The sequence below is a fragment of the Electrona antarctica genome (genome assembly GCF_951216825.1).
Source record: "Electrona antarctica genome assembly, chromosome: 5".
Taxonomy (NCBI): domain Eukaryota; kingdom Metazoa; phylum Chordata; class Actinopteri; order Myctophiformes; family Myctophidae; genus Electrona; species Electrona antarctica.
Window position 1 is genome coordinate 41,084,103 of NC_136810.1, and position 15,810 is coordinate 41,099,912.

At 41.1% G+C, this 15,810-nt stretch overlaps 1 protein-coding gene and 1 long non-coding RNA gene across 2 annotated transcripts; both read right to left on the reverse strand.

Annotated features, from left to right (window-relative positions):
* Window positions 1–2,457: 2,457 nt before the first annotated feature.
* borcs5 (BLOC-1 related complex subunit 5) lies at window positions 2,458–11,298 on the reverse strand. The gene is made up of 4 exons (XM_079501123.1): window positions 10,985–11,298; window positions 9,687–9,830; window positions 6,191–6,348; window positions 2,458–4,616 (listed from the first exon to the last, which is right to left on the reverse strand). The coding sequence occupies exons 1-4, from the start codon at window positions 11,046–11,048 to the stop codon at window positions 4,386–4,388; spliced, it is 597 nt and encodes a 198-aa protein (XP_079357249.1). The 5' UTR covers window positions 11,049–11,298; the 3' UTR covers window positions 2,458–4,385.
* Window positions 11,299–12,398: 1,100 nt separating this feature from the next.
* On the reverse strand, window positions 12,399–13,911 carry LOC306922823. Its single transcript, XR_013789968.1, has 2 exons — window positions 13,864–13,911; window positions 12,399–12,920 (listed from the first exon to the last, which is right to left on the reverse strand). It is a non-coding gene; the product is annotated as an uncharacterized lncRNA (long non-coding RNA).
* Window positions 13,912–15,810: the final 1,899 nt, after the last annotated feature.

The following is a 15,810-nucleotide window of genomic DNA, read 5'->3' on the forward strand; positions in this document are numbered from 1 at the left end:
AGTGGAGGCGATTTCTCTACTTGTGACCAACTAGAATGTCTTATGCCATTTTGAACTGGGATAATTCTGCTTCTCAAACCAACAAAATAGTTGCGATAAGGTTTACGGTATTATACTTGCGTCTGTGTCCTAATGCTGCCCTACATCTCCTATTTTGTAAGTTACTCATTACATATTCTTTCATCTACACACTATGGCAATATATTCTATTTGCAAATGTTTCACATCCTGTGTTAAGTGCCCTGGCACGAGAAAGTGCTATACAGATCGATTGCCACTTATTGCCAAGAACAACTGTTGATTAATAATCTAAATTATACTTTGAGGAGTGGAAAGTTATAGAATAGAATGGAATAGAATATTGATAGTGATGGGATTATGATATAAAAAGGACATTACGATATTAGATATTAAAAAGGTTGATAATCATTGGTCAACCTGCCAAAATCCCTAGTAATACTCACTTATTACTACCAGAGGTTGGAAACCTTTTGGACATGAAGTGCCATGTTTTAATTTTCTTGATAGTCAGTGTGCCATATCAACACTAAGTTTAATGACACCACATTGAAATTAAATATTTCCAACTGATTTTGTGTAAGGAAAGAAAACCTGTATTTCTTCTTCGTTGGAAATGTGTTCTTTCACATCAAGATAATGATCATTAAACTTAACCCAACTATCTCCCAGACTCCCTCTCAGGCCTCATACACATATCAAACGAACATTTTGTGTTCCGTTTGTGTTTCATGCTGTTCTCAATGCTTTTCCAATGGAAGTCACGTGGTTTAACCAAGCCCCCAGTACGGCTATCCAACATTGAAGATGCCACTACCTACTGGTGAAATGTGGAATTGCAGCACTTAATGGAAGTTCATGACGTCATGTGAAAAGCCCGGACCTCAAAATTGAGGTCCGGGGCTAGGCTAGGCTAAACTTCCGCTCGCTCGAGCCATTGAGTTATAATTATACTTCCGGAAGTCTTCCGGGTGCTTCAAAACGCCACTGAGCAACTTCCACTGAAATGAATAGCGGGGGGGGGGGGGGGGGGGGGGGGCAGGGCTAACGCTCCTTCTTTATACTCTATGGGTTTAACCAAAAACTTGTGTTTGATGGGGGGAGGGGGGCAATCAAACACAAGTGTTTGTGAAAAACCACGTGACTTCCATTGGAATACACATGTTTTTAATGGCTGCCACAATGCTTTTCCAATGGGAGTTTTTTTGTTTGGGGGGGGGGGGGGGGGGGGGGGGGGTGGCAGAACACCATCAAACAGAACACAATCAAACACAAATGTTTGGTCAAACCATGTGACTCCCATTGGAAAAGCATTGTGGCAGCCATTCAAAAAAATTAAACTACCAAACATTTTGTTTGATTGTGTTTGATACGCGTGTATGAGGCCCCAGAGTTAGGAGTTTGAATGAATTATGTGCAGGATATATGTGAGGGGGACTTCAAAATGACAAAACCTTATTGAAAACTAAATTGTAAAAGAAAAAGCCTCTCTCTCACACTTAGGCCAGTGATCACCCTCCACTGTGCCAATGTTGGCACCCATGCCTAAGGTTGCCTACCCCAATCTATCCTACCAGTATCCTTTATACTGCACTGTGCTACCAAGATGGCTCTGTCTAATCAGAAACCATATAGATCTGGGATATAGATCTGAACCATATAGATCTGTCTAATCAGAAACCATATAGATCTGGGATATTGCTGGTTCGACATTGTGCAACTTCACATTAACGAAGCCCTCTACTACTCTCACAATGAAATGCATCTGTCCATTGCAAATTCTATACTAAAGACAATCAAAATCTTTGAGGGTGGCAGTTTCACACGTGTGTCTATATTTGCAGTTAAGCAGCAGGCTGAGTGAGGACAGGACATTGGGTGAAATTAAGTATGAATGTTTTCATAGTCTATTTTGATGCTCTAGTCATTTGAATACCTTTTGTTTAATGAATTAAATTGTGTCGTCTTGTCTTGTATTAACTTTTTTTTCATTCTGTGGTTATTTTTTCTTCCTTTATAATTTTAATCTTCATTAAATAATTCCTTTAATCTCTTTTGAAAAGTGTTACACTTCTTAAAAACTAAGTAAATCAGATTGATGTTGAGAACCTCACAGGCCTACTGGGAAATCTATTTGCTTTTGCCTCTCCCTGGTGGACAGTATGACTAAATACACTGTTCTAATACATTTAACACTCCATTGCCCTTTACTACTTGAAGCCTAACATCCTTATTCTGGAGGGAACATTACCTGAAAATATCTGATCTACAAGCTTACAACACAACATATTGTGAGCTTGTAGGTTAAAAGTACAGTGCCGGCTCTGTTCAACTAATATTAGCAGTTTAATAAAAGGGTTTAAGTTGACAAAACAATCATGCTTTTGGGAGGTTATGCTGCAATAAAGCTTATAAAAGGTAAAGTCGTCTGAAAAAGAATCATTTTTTCCTCCACACTACAAAAGCTATGTACAATTTTATTTAACATTGTTCAAATTACTGAACAGGATTATCCAAATAAATAAATACACATCATTCTCAACACAGAGCAATGGTAGCTTTGTTTGTTAACTTCATAAACAGTATTTCACACAATATCCACACAGTATTGTTGTTTGAGTTCCAGTATCTCATTAAATCACCATAGTGCCTCTGGGATCCACTCAAAATCCAGTGCTTCATGAAGTGTTTGCTTTGCTCTGGTCCCAGGTACCCAGAAAAATAAATCAAGTTTTCATTTTCTCCAAGGTAGATGACTCATTCTTCTCTTCTACCAGCTACTTGGCAATTGGTTCTCAACTCTGGTCCTGGGAAGTTGGGACCAAGACTACAGCTACAGTAGTATTCAACTCGAGTACTCAACCAGATTTTTCTTTTATTTTTTATTGTCTTAATCTTAATCTAAAAGGGTCCCTTTTTAGGTACTCAAGGCTAGCCTGGTTAATAAACCAGACCGAATCAGCCGTTGGCAAAAAAAAGTTGCCTACCAGCGGATTACGGTCTGGCGAGGCTCAGTAGCACGCCTCTTTCCTACAGCAGAGAACAGGTCGGACCAATCGGGACACGGTATGCAATATAGGCGGGCTTTGGTACAGTGACGTTCAATGCTTGAGACTTTTGACTGACAGTAGCTCTGACCAATTGCGTCAAAGAGAAAATGTTCCCCGGGAAATGAAATCCAAGTGGAGCCAGCCCAGACTGATATACCGCGACAGTGTTGTGTGATATTAGTCTGGCTTATTAGCCAGGCTAACTCAAGGCCAGAGTAGTAAAACTCTGCTTTAGGGGTATTTGAAGGTTTGTGGAAGGAGATACATTTAATGGAGCGTATCTTCATACCTGTATATGTTTTGTATAGGTTGATGACACAACTAATATGACACCAACAATATTTAGCAGAGTTCTGAGTAAAGTTCAACTGGGGCATCTGTGCTTAAACTATATACATTCTACATGCATGCTAAGGGACACATTCACATTTCCATCCATTTATATAGAAAGAAAATCACACCTATGTGAGGTGAGGGGCGCTCTTATCATCGTACATCATCATCGCCGACTTCTTACTGACAGTTGAGAGTTGAAAGCCTATACAAGATATCAATGTTTGTGTAATGTAACTAAAAGCTGGACATAGGAGGGGCTAGAGCACCTCAAGGCCATCAAAGCAGACCAGAGGTAGAAAACTGTCATTCCCTGATGTCATCGCGAGGGACGCATGAATCAGTAAGCAGGAACTGGGGATGGCAATGAAGGACTGGGAAGTCTGGCGTGGCATTGTGAAATCCATGATCTCGACCGCGGTCGAAAGATTATGATGAGTGCCCCTCAAAAAACAACACACAAACTGTTAACATCGTGCATAGATCAGTGTCTCTCAAACGTTTTCAGGAGAGCCCCACCAGCCTCAGTTAAATGTTGCATTTGAATGGGAATCTAACCGAGTTCCCTTATCTCTGTGATCTTTCAGTCCACAGTGCTACGTTAAGTTTTTAAATCCCAACGGGTGGAACATCACAGGTTCCAATCCATTCAACGCAAGGACAGGTTGCATGGGGTGTGAACCCAGTCCTGTGTATGATGTATCCTCTGTGTTCTCTCTGTGTTCCACGTGATGCTGGGCAGCTCTCTGTTGGGTACATTCATTCCCGAACATAAAAAAGGACAGCCGATGACATGGAGTGCCGAGTAGATTGGTGTCTCTCTTAACAAGGAAAACAAATAAAACGAGAACCGCAGGGTGTTTTTTTTGGGGGGGGGCACACAGGCAGCTCGCATCCTGGATTGGCACTGTGCTTTTAAATCACTCTTTTTAAAAACGTTTTAAATAAATCCAGCCAAAAGCAAGTTTTTGGTGTGTGTGCGTTTTACTTGGTAGGATCAGCGTCGGACCGCATGCTGAAGGGTTCGAGGCGTTCGCTCTCGGGCAGCATGTTGTTGAGGCGCTCCATCAGAGGGACGGTCTGGTCGATGCCCATCTGGATGCGCCGCAGGATCATGGACATTTCGTTGACTTTCTGGATCTGCTCTGCGTACTTGGCATAGCGCTTCTGCCGCTCCTGCATGATGCTGAACAGGGTCTCGACCGAAAGGTCCATCTGGAGGCGAGGGGAGAAAAGAGGGACATGATGCTGAACAGGGTCTCGACCTAAAGGTCCATCTGGAGGCGAGGGGAGAAAAGAGGGACATGATGCTGAACAGGGTCTCGACCTAAAGGTCCATCTGGAGGCGAGGGGAGAAAAGAGGGACATGATGCTGAACAGGGACTCGACCTAAAGGTCCATCTGGGGGCGAGGGGAGAAAAGAGGGACATGATGCTGAACAGGGACTCGACCTAAAGGTCCATCTGGAGGCGAGGGGAGAAAAGAGGGACATGATGCTGAACAGGGTCTCGACCTAAAGGTCCATCTGGAGGCGAGGGGAGAACAGAGGGACATGATGCTGAACAGGGTCTCGACCGAAGGGTCCATCTGGGGGCGAGGGGAGAAAAGAGGGACATGATGCTGAACAGGGTCTCGACCTAAAAGGTCCATCTGGAGGCGAGGGGAGAAAAGAGGGACATGATGCTGAACAGGGTCTCGACCTAAAGGTCCATCTGGAGGCGAGGGGAGAAAAGAGGGACATGATGCTGAACAGGGTCTCGACCTAAAGGTCCATCTGGAGGCGAGGGGAGAAAAGAGGGACATGATGCTGAACAGGGTCTCGACCTAAAGGTCCATCTGGAGGCGAGGGGAGAAAAGAGGGACATGATGCTGAACAGGGTCTGGACCTAAAGGTCCATCTGGAGGCGAGGGGAGAAAAGAGGGACATGATGCTGAACAGGGTCTGGACCTAAAGGTCCATCTGGAGGCGAGGGGAGGAAGTGGGAGGAATACAGATGCATGAAAGTGAAAAACGAGTAGGGACCAGAGAGAAAATAAAGACGAGAGAGGGGTCAGAGATGAAGAGAAAAAGAGGAAGGGACAGAGAGAGATGGGAGACATACCGTATAGGCATGAAATATAACTACCGTAGTCTAATTACTTTCATTCATCACCATATAGTTCTCATTAGTTATACAGTGTCAGGAATAAAAACAACAGTTAAAACATTTTTTGTAAAATGCTGTCCAGAAGATACCACCTAACTCCATTTTGTCTCCACCAGGCCGAAGGCATGGGGAGAGTGCACTTGGTGCATTTATAGTTAGATATTTGTAAAACCCTCACACACAGACGTAAAGGGTGTTCAATAGCACTGATTCAATAGCACATCAGTGCCCATACCCTGGGTGGGGTTGGCGAAAGGGCCTTTCTGTGTGGAGTTTGCATGTTCTCCATGTGTCTCCTAGAGTAGGTACCCTCACAAAAAACATGCAGGAATCCTGGTCTCTAAACTGCCTCCCCCTGCTGGCCAGCCAGGGCACCTGATGGAGGGGAAAGGAACTGGTTGGAATAACGTGTTCCATCCACGCGCTACGTCTAACCGGGGAAACTCCCCCCTGTCATGAGGTCAGGCCGTTGCTCTCCCCAGGTTGGCGGAGGGAGTGTAGCCCCCAGGATTACATTAGATAATTGACACTGGGTGAAAAAATGGGTTACAAAATCGTGGGATAAAAATTTAAAAAAAGAAAAGAAAAGAAGAAAATAAATGGAAAAAGAAAAATGGATAGCTGGTAAAGAGATGTATTTACCTCTTTGATCCTCTTGACCAGGGCGTTCTGGTCAAAGGCCACAGCCTCAGCACACTGGTGGAGGTGGTCCTGGTAGCGGACACACAGCTGCAGAACCTGGCCTGAGTCCAGCCTCTCCAGGCATACACTACTTGGGGATGTCTGACCACTGAGCACCCCTGCAGAGCAACCAAGATCAAATGAAGTCTCAGAACAGTGGAAGAAAATGTTTGAATAATTAATGATGATATACTACATTTAATAAATACCCTTTGTTTAGCCGAGCGGATTTCATATTTATTTTGTCACAGAATCAAAGGTGTTATGGTCATGATTCACCAGGATTCAGGTTAGGTTCATTGATTGATTGATTACTTTATTGAAAATACATTCAAAAGGATACAGACACCAGAAAGCTGTTTCCGTTGTGGTCCTTTTGGGGAAAGGACCACAGGGAGCAACAATAGCTGGGTCTGAATTCGTTATAATCGTGCACTTGGTGACAAGTTTTTGATTTTTGGTATGGTGGTAGGTATGGTTATAAGGTTTTCAAAAACCATCGCAAACAAGTTGGGAGCGCCCCCTAGTGGCCTGTTTGCAATGAATCTAATATTAAATGGGTCAGTCTATGGTTAAAAACCACAATAATTGATAAAAGAGATTTTTCAATGGATTCTATTAGTATTGGGTGTGCTAAATAACATACTAAAAAATTAGGAAAAAATAACTTCTGGAAAGGCATTATTTTCAAGATGGCGTCCACGATGGCTGCCAGGAGCTTAAAATGCCTATAAACTGGGATTTAATACATAAAAAAATCATAACAATTATACTCTTGGTGACAAGTTTTTGATTTTTGGCATGATGTTAGGTATGGGTATAAGGTTTTCAAAAACCATCGCAAACAAGTCGGGCTCGCCCCCTAGTGGTCTGTTTGCAATGAATCTAATATCAAATGGGCCAGTATATGGTTAAAAACCATAATAATTGATAAAAGAGATTTTTCAATGGATTTTATTAGTATTGGGTGTGCTAAATAACATACTAAAGAATTAGGAAAAAATAACGTCTGGAAAGGCATCATTTTCAAGATTGCGTCCACAATAGCTGCAAAATGCCTATAAAGCTGGGATTTCATATGTAAAAAAAAAAAACCAAAATAATTGATAAAATATATTTTCCAATGGATTCTATTAGTATTGGGTATGCTAAATAACACATTACAATTTTGGGTGAAAATAACTTCTGGAAAGGCATCATTTTCAAGATGGCGTCCACGGTGGCCTCAGTAAGCTTAAAATTACTATAAACTGGGATTTAATACATAAAAAATCATAACAATTATGCACTTGGTGACAAGTTTTAGATATTTGGCATGATGTTAGGTATGGGCATAATGTTTTCAAAAACCATCGCAAACAAGTTGGGCTCGCCCCCTAGTGGTCTGTTTGCAATGAATCCAATGCTGGCCTATTTAACATTGGATTCATTGCAAACAGACCACTAGGGGGCAAGCCCAACTCGTTTGCGATGGTTTTTGAAAACCTCATGCCCATACCTAACACCATGCCAAAAATCTAAAACTTGTCACCAAGTGCATAATTGTTATGATTTTTTATGTATTAAATCCCAGTTTATAGGCATTTTAAGCTTACTGAGGCCACCGTGGACGCCATCTTGAAAATGATGCCTTTCCAGAAGTTATTTTCACCCAAAATGTTTATATGTTATTTAGCATACCCAATACTAATAGAATCCATTGGAAAATCTATTTTTATCAATTATTATTATTATTATTTACATATTAAATCCAAGCTTTATAGGCATTTTGCAGCTATTGTGGACGCAATCTTGAAAATGATGCCTTTCCAGAAGTAATTTTTTCCTACATTTTTAGTATGTTATTAAGCACACCCAATACTAATAGAATCCATTGATTTTTTTATTTTATCCATTATTATGGTTTTTAACCATATACTGGCCCATTTAATATTAGATTCATTGCAAACGGACCACTAGGGGGCGAGCCCAACTCGTTTGCGATGGTTTTTGAAAACCTTATGCCCATCCCTAACACCATACCAAAAATCAAGAACTTGTCACCAAGTGCATAATTGTTATGATTTTTTATGTATTAAATCCCAGTTTATAGGCATTTTAAGCTCCCGGCAGCCATCGTGGACGCCATCTTGAAAATGATGTCTTTCCAGAAGTAATTTTTTCCTAATTTTTTAGTATGTTATTTAGCACACCCAATACTAATAGAATCCATTGAAAAATCTCTTTTATCAATTATTATGGTTTTTAACCATAGACTGACCCATTTAATATTAGATTCATTGCAAACAGACCACTAGGTGGCGCTCCCAACTCGTTTGCGATGGTTTTTGAAAACCTTATAACCATACCTACCACCATACCAAAAATCAAAAACTTGTCACCAAGTGCACGATTTTGTTGATTTTGAACGAATTCAGACCCAGCTACAATACAAAACACAGACTAAAACAACATTTGTATTTTGCCCTGCTCCCCTTTCTTTTGGGAAGGTTTAGTGGTTTAGGCATAGTTTTTGTCGCCTCCAGCGAGGCGGACCACTCGGCCCACTTGGTGAGAACTTCGTTAGGAAGTAGTTAGTCAAAAAGAATGTTACGACGACGGATCAAGCGTTCTTGAGCAACGAGAAGCACTGCAGAGCGAACCGCAGGCGAGCAATTTCCCGTGCTGAAGTCCGTTTGAGCCGACTCAGCACAAGTTAAAATCACAAGACCAGTGTGTAAAGTAAATGACTCTTTCTAAGCCATTTAGACCTGAGGACGCATCTGTGTCACATTAGCTTTTAACCAGTTTAACCATTAATTTATAGCTGTTGAAAAATGGCAGATCTCACAAGCTTGTAGATCTGCTATTATTGAAAAATCTTGAAAATGTGCCACAAATCTTTGAATCTATATTCTTTCACAGCAAACGTTTTTAACTCAAGATGGGGGTCGGCTGCTAATATCGTTGTTGTCCGGAGGAAACCTCATAACTCCATTTTTGATTTTTAACTCCATTGGACCTTCAAACTGTCTGCTAAAACAGCTAACTCCACCACCTCTCTCCTTATATTGCAAGTATTGACAATATCTAATGTCACAACACCAACTTTAATGAGGCAGTATTGCATAGTTTAAAAAATATATGGTTTAATTAATTTCCTTAAAATATGTATATTTTTCTTTTCCTGAAAAATGAACATTTTGGAGTTACGAGGTTTCCTCCGGACAGCAGAGATATATAATTGTGGGGCTCCCTGACATGAAAAGGTTTCACTGACATATAAACACGTTTTTCAGAAAACTGTCTCAGGTCTCAATGGGTTAAACACTCCACTGTTCCAAGTGACATTGCTCAGTGACTAACAGTTTAATGTGACTGTACTGGGAAGTGAGACAATTACTACACATGCAGTCTCTAAATAAGTAAAGATAAAACAATTCAACAGACTTGGACATATCAAGGGAAGAGAAGCTACCTTTCAGAAGTGGCTGAAATGTGGGAATCTCCTGGAGCTTGATGACATCTGGGTCATTGTGTATGTTCCGCATGGACTGTGTCCCCTGAGCCACCACCACTATGTCATCCATCTTGGCCTTATGTTTGGCCGGGGAGGGCACCACTGCAAAGAGCACATTCATACAGTCCATCAGCATAGTTTACTATGAAAACGTGAATCTCCCGTCAGTCTGTCAGTTGGTGGTCGACCACGCCTCCATACACTGTATGCCGAGTGGAATAGTAAGAAAGTGGCGACACGCTTTGATCTCGACGCAAAGCGGGTGCCCATGGGCTAGAGTTCCAAACATTGGAACTATTCCATTGAGATAGAATGAGCACTTCCGCATTCCGACACTGACCTCACCAAACCCTGGATGTCCATACATGGAGAAGACTAGATCATCACCTAGATCTGCATATATAGAGCTGGCCAGCAACTTTACATCTGACCTCAAACCCTTAGATCTCCATATATGGAGCTGACCTGTTCTGACATTCCATATATATATATATATATATATATACATACATACATATACATATCAGCTTTCAAACTAGGATTATCTACTTATTAACTGGTTATACTGCTTTAATACTGCTTGGCATTGTGTGAGGCAGTGAAGAGATGGGTGGCGAGCGAGTGAGAGTGAAGGTCAGAGAGAGAGAGAGAGAGAGAGACAGAGATTTGATCTTATATCTAATGTATTTTTCAAATGAGGGGCCAAATACATGATGCAATATTTGTATGTATATTTTTAAATAGGGCTCATGTTTCTGCAAATTGCTATATCCACTCCAAGTACCCAAGCCTTTCGGGACCCTCGGTTAACCTTTATGTATTTTGGACCGTGAACAGTAGGCCCTACGGTACCGCCGTCCAAAATACAGAAAAGGTAACCGAGGGTGCCGAAAGGGGCTATCCAAGTACCCTGCTATAGCCCTGAAACATGACTGTCATGATCTAGCCTAGCCATGGTTCACATGGCGCTCGTACTTCACGATTATGACATGTGTCATGTAACGTTTCAGGGCTAGATCATCTAGCCTAAGATTTGGACTCTCGTAGATGTATTTTATCAACATCTACGAGAGTATAAATCTTAGGCTATAGTCATGATCATGAAGTATACGAGCCGGGCGTCATGTGAAGTTGTGAACCATGGCCAGCAAGTACCCTGACGCGACGCGCCACGTTTTCTGCTTTTTATTACATATTTCTTGATTTTTATTTCTTTGCTTAAGTAATCAACTAAAGAACAGCACTGGAAAATTCACCTGATGAGCTGTAATCGGAATGCTTGTGTTGATGTTCCGACTCCCCGCTTTGTTCCGCTCCCATTGTTGTGACTTCTCCTTCAGACGGTCAGCAGACAGACAGATGGCTTATTTCTGTGCCATGCAAAAATAGTTTTACTGCAAATATTTTAAACAGAACCAAATCAAAATGTGTCCCAATGTAGACGTAGCCCTCTTTACTTTATTGTCAAATACCCGACAAGCGCAGACAGTTGTCAAATTATGCTCATGTCTATGGTGCTGCTGGGCAGGCTGCACACTTCCGTACACAGTAGTCACGTGGAAGGCCAGTGCAAGCTTCACGCATGCTCATGGCAATGGTTGAATTAAAGTCTTGAGAAACAATGCTGCTATTTGTCCCAAAGTTACTGCAAAAAAAGCTAATTGTTTAAAAAATGTGATAATGTTTACACAATGCTGTAGTGTACATACAAAATGCTGTAGGCCTACATACTTCCCCATTTTTTATATTTTGACATTGCTTTGTTTCTAACTAAGTAACTTAAGTATAAGTTCTACTCCACTACATAGGCCTATACATAACATAGGCTAATAGACTAATATTGTAATTTTACTCCAGTCTCCACTCCAATTATCTGAAAACTTCAGTTTAGGTAGATTGGCTATAGCCTGCAGTAGGCTATTTTGGCACGTTTGTGGGATTCTTTGTTTTTAAATGTAAATCAAATTTAGTTTCCCCATGTATGAAATTTGCAATATAAAATAGATTTCAAAGGGGATTCTCTAAAATAGTGTAACCTACATCTGTACATCATGTCAAATTTGATGGTTTCTTAAAATTGATTCAGATCACCACAGCATGAGGCGAAAAAGAAACAATGCTGCCATCTTGTGGCCTTGGTTTCAACACTAAGTTCTGAGTGAAGACATGCGAGTTCACCTGCCAATCTGTGGAGTCAGGAAGGACACGTACCCGCTAGCCACACTGCCACAGACCCCTTTTTACCTCCCTTCTGATGATGATTTCCTGTTTTGGCTATATAGAAGTGTATATTTGTATGTCTCTAAATGTTATGAATTGAACATGGTTGACCCTCTTGTAAACAAGCGTAGTGCTTTATTGGTCATCGACGCCACTCACAGGTGAGTGTTTTTGTATTGAGTTGTGCGTGAAATGTACTGCAATTCTGCAAACTGTTAATACTTCAATGTTTTCTTTGAAGACGCCATGGGCTTGACTGAGATGGTTCACTGGCAGTTACAGCTGGCCTCAGGCCATATGTTGCTCACACTAGAGAAAGGGCCAAGGGATAACCAAAAGATCAATAATGTTTGAAGTGGTGTACGGACTGATCAATGGGCCAACCGGCCAGCCAACATAGCCACGTTTGGAGCCCTGCTGTTTGGGCACGGCAAAAAAAAAAAACACATCTTTGAATGACACTTCAACCGAAGGTTTAATCTAGTTACCATCAAAGAGCAGGTACAAAGTTACCGCCATCAAAGAGCAGGTACAACGCAATACAAAACAATGAATGGAACATCAAATGCAAAACAACTGAAAGAAATTGTTATCATGAAAAAGAAAACATTCCTTTCTGTCAAGTTGGTGTTTGCAATAAAAATTAAAGAACCATTAGGAAGGTATTAAGTATTAAATACAACAGTGTATTAAACATTAGCACTTGTGAACTTTGGCTCAGATCAGCAAAACGAACCATTAAACAATTACTTTTGTATTGAAGATATGAAAAAAATAATGGCGGTAAATTCCTGGCCAGATCAATGCCTGCAATGTGACATGTCATTAACAATCAAGTTGACTTGAACTTGGAGTGAGGTCGGCCTCGGCTGGAAAGGAGATGTTTTCTTGCTCTCTCCCGTAGTCATCATCCTCCATAGGATACGGCCTCAGGTCCACAGACAGCATACGGCTCATAATGCAGTCACCGGTCTAGAAACAAGGGATTAGATTAGTTTGCATTAAATAGCATTGGACTAAACTGGGGTAGATTAGACTGAACTAGACTACATTTTGATTTTACTACATTAAACAACTAGATTGACTAGACTAGATTATTGGATGTAGTGATGGTGTGCTTTGTGGAAGTTTGTGATGGTGGTAGTTGAGTCAGTGTCAAAAATATACAGATTCCCCCCCTCTCCCACACACCTGAAATGTGGGGATAAAAACACTTACCACAAACTGGATTTATTTTTAATTTATAAAAAGGTGGTGAGATTCAGTATTTCTTGCACTGACCAATGGACACTTTATGGTTTGGCTTTGCACTGTGGACTTTATTTCTCACTCTTTGTGATGACGAGAAGCAGTGATACACTTTGTGATGACGAGACGTGTAACGGTAGTAATTAATACAAGGATATTTCTAACTCTGTTACAGACGCAGTGATAACTTTATGATGACGAGACATAGTGATACACTTTGACGACGCACTGATTGACTGTATATAGATGCCTTATTTTTTAACCTTGTTTGCTCTGTAGTATTTGTATTATCATTGTTTCTTGATGCATCTTGTCTTTCTTGTATACTACAGTACTTATTTTTCTTATGCTTAAATGTAAGCTGTAACCTTAACTGCTGTGCTGCCTCTGGGCGACTGATTTCCCCCCGTGGGATAATAAAGATAGGTACAGTATCTATCTATCTAGTATTGCCACAAGCATTAAAAGACTGATAGTATTACTAGATTTGACTATATCCACACCACGGCCATCTTGCTCTCACATTCACATTTGTGAGTTTGGAGGAAATGCCACCCCGGGTGACAATTTAAGTGACAAATGTCCACAGTGTGAATGCGGTGAATGTTGGTAGTGATCGCAGTAGTTACTTACATCTGAGCAGGAGATGCTCACATGGTTTTATTACCTTTGACGAGACCACAGATGCATTTCTGCCAGGTGGGCCTTCCTCAGCATTGTGACAAGACAACAGGAAGTGAGGTGTATATATATGTGATAACAATCAAGTACGATTGAATGCAGGTGTGAACTGTCACCTTGAAAGATATCTAATGAGGACTCAATGTTTATGGTACCAAGACAGGATAACTACCATGTGAAATTCAATAAGAAATAGTAAACAGTAAAATATAAAAATCACTGTCACTGAGAGCTGACACCATATATAGGGCAGGCCCATATTAGACAGACCTTTAAGAGCCTGGAAAGTTAGTTAACTTAATAGACAATAATTAGCTATCCTTGGACACCTATACTGTGCCAGAAATCTGGAAAAAAATCTATTATAGTTCCAGTCCCAAAAAAGCCCCGTCCACAAGAGAATAATGACTATCGGCCAGTAGCATTAACTTCCAATGTGGTCAAATCCCTGGAGAGAATCCTAACTGAGTAGCTCCGAAAGGAGCGATCACTAGATCCACATCAATTTGCATATGCACAGAATCGGGGAACTAGTGATGCGATTTCAACATTAACACACCGTGTATTGAAGCATTGGGAGCTAAAACATATGCAAGACTTCTCTTTGTTGATTTTAGCTCAGCCTTTAATACAATCCATCCAGACATTCTTCTTCGTAAGTTATCTGAGATGAAGGTGAATGTTCTGATTAGATGGTATTTCTCCTTTCTATCTAACAGGCCACAACAGGTGAGATTTAATTTGGTGCTCTGATAGGGCAGTAAGCAGTACAGGGGCCCCCCAGGGGACAGTTTTGTTTACCCTATACACAAATGACTGTTATCCTTAGGTGGTGTACACACAAGGATGTATTTTGAGTTACCTGGGCAAGTAATTAGCCGATCTGCCCTTTTTGCCACACGGAGACGGCGTTTTGGGGGACTTAAACGGCTAATTTTGAAACCACCTTCCAGAGTGGGAAAGTTTGGAGACGCGACTTTCTCGTCTCCGTGTGTATAGCAAATGCCGCCTAATTTGCTGAAACGGTGATGTCATAGTCCCCTCACCCCCTCCAAACTAACCAGTGTTAATGGTTTATTTCACCATAACCACATAAGTATCACAGCTATTTTATATTTTCACATAATGTCTATAAATCTCTTCTCCAAAAATAGCCGATCTGCAGCCCACATGCATGAGCTTGTAGATGAGCTATTTTTGGAGAACAGATATAAATTATGGTGATTACCAATCTGGAAAGACAAGAAAAAAACGGATGATCTTCTACATTATTGTTACTATTAAATGGTGTAGTGTAGAATAGATTAGTATATATAGGCTATACAAGTTAGGCAGCACAGCCTAACTAGGGGGGGAGAGAGAGAGAGAGAGACGAGTGCATTCTATTTATATATCAATTCTCTCTCTCTCTATCTCTCTCGCCACACGCCTGTCATAATGCTTATCGCAGTGGTCAGCTGCGCAGCAGCTACACACAGCTACTCGTTCGCGGTGCATCCATTTCCAATAATGCCCGCCTGAATGTGTGAATCACTTACTTTGTGCTTGCTGCTCGTTTTCAGAAGAATTAATCCAAGGTTTGTCATATTATGGTTTAAAGTAGGCATAAACTTTAGCTGGTCAGTCAGTGTGTGCAGACTCAGAGAGAGAAGCAGCACTGCTCCTCTGCAGCCTCTGCTGATTAAATTGATATGACCTAGATATGTCATATGCGCATCTGGCTGGCAAGATAATTAGTTATTTGGCAACACCTGTGTGAAATACTAACGCTTTCATATAGCCTACTCATAGAATAAGCTTTTTCTTTTTTTTGGTGGCCATCTACAGGCCGGCCATGTGTACTACAGCTTTCCCTTGAATCCGGAGCAGTTTACCGGTCTCGTCTATACAGCATAATAATTAACATAACCGCAATGTGGATGAAGGAAAGTTT

Bases quoted from the DNA above. Each gene is read 5' to 3' on its own strand.
- borcs5 (XM_079501123.1), bottom strand. From the start codon at position 11,048: ATGGGAGCGGAACAAAGCGGGGAGTCGGAACATCAACACAAGCATTCC. The intron at 9,831-10,984 runs GTGAATTTTCCA...TGCTCTTTGCAG, and splicing joins TTCCGATTACAGCTCATCAG to TGGTGCCCTCCCCGGCCAAA. The intron at 6,349-9,686 runs GTAGCTTCTCTT...GTTGCTCTGCAG, and splicing joins ATTTCAGCCACTTCTGAAAG to GGGTGCTCAGTGGTCAGACA.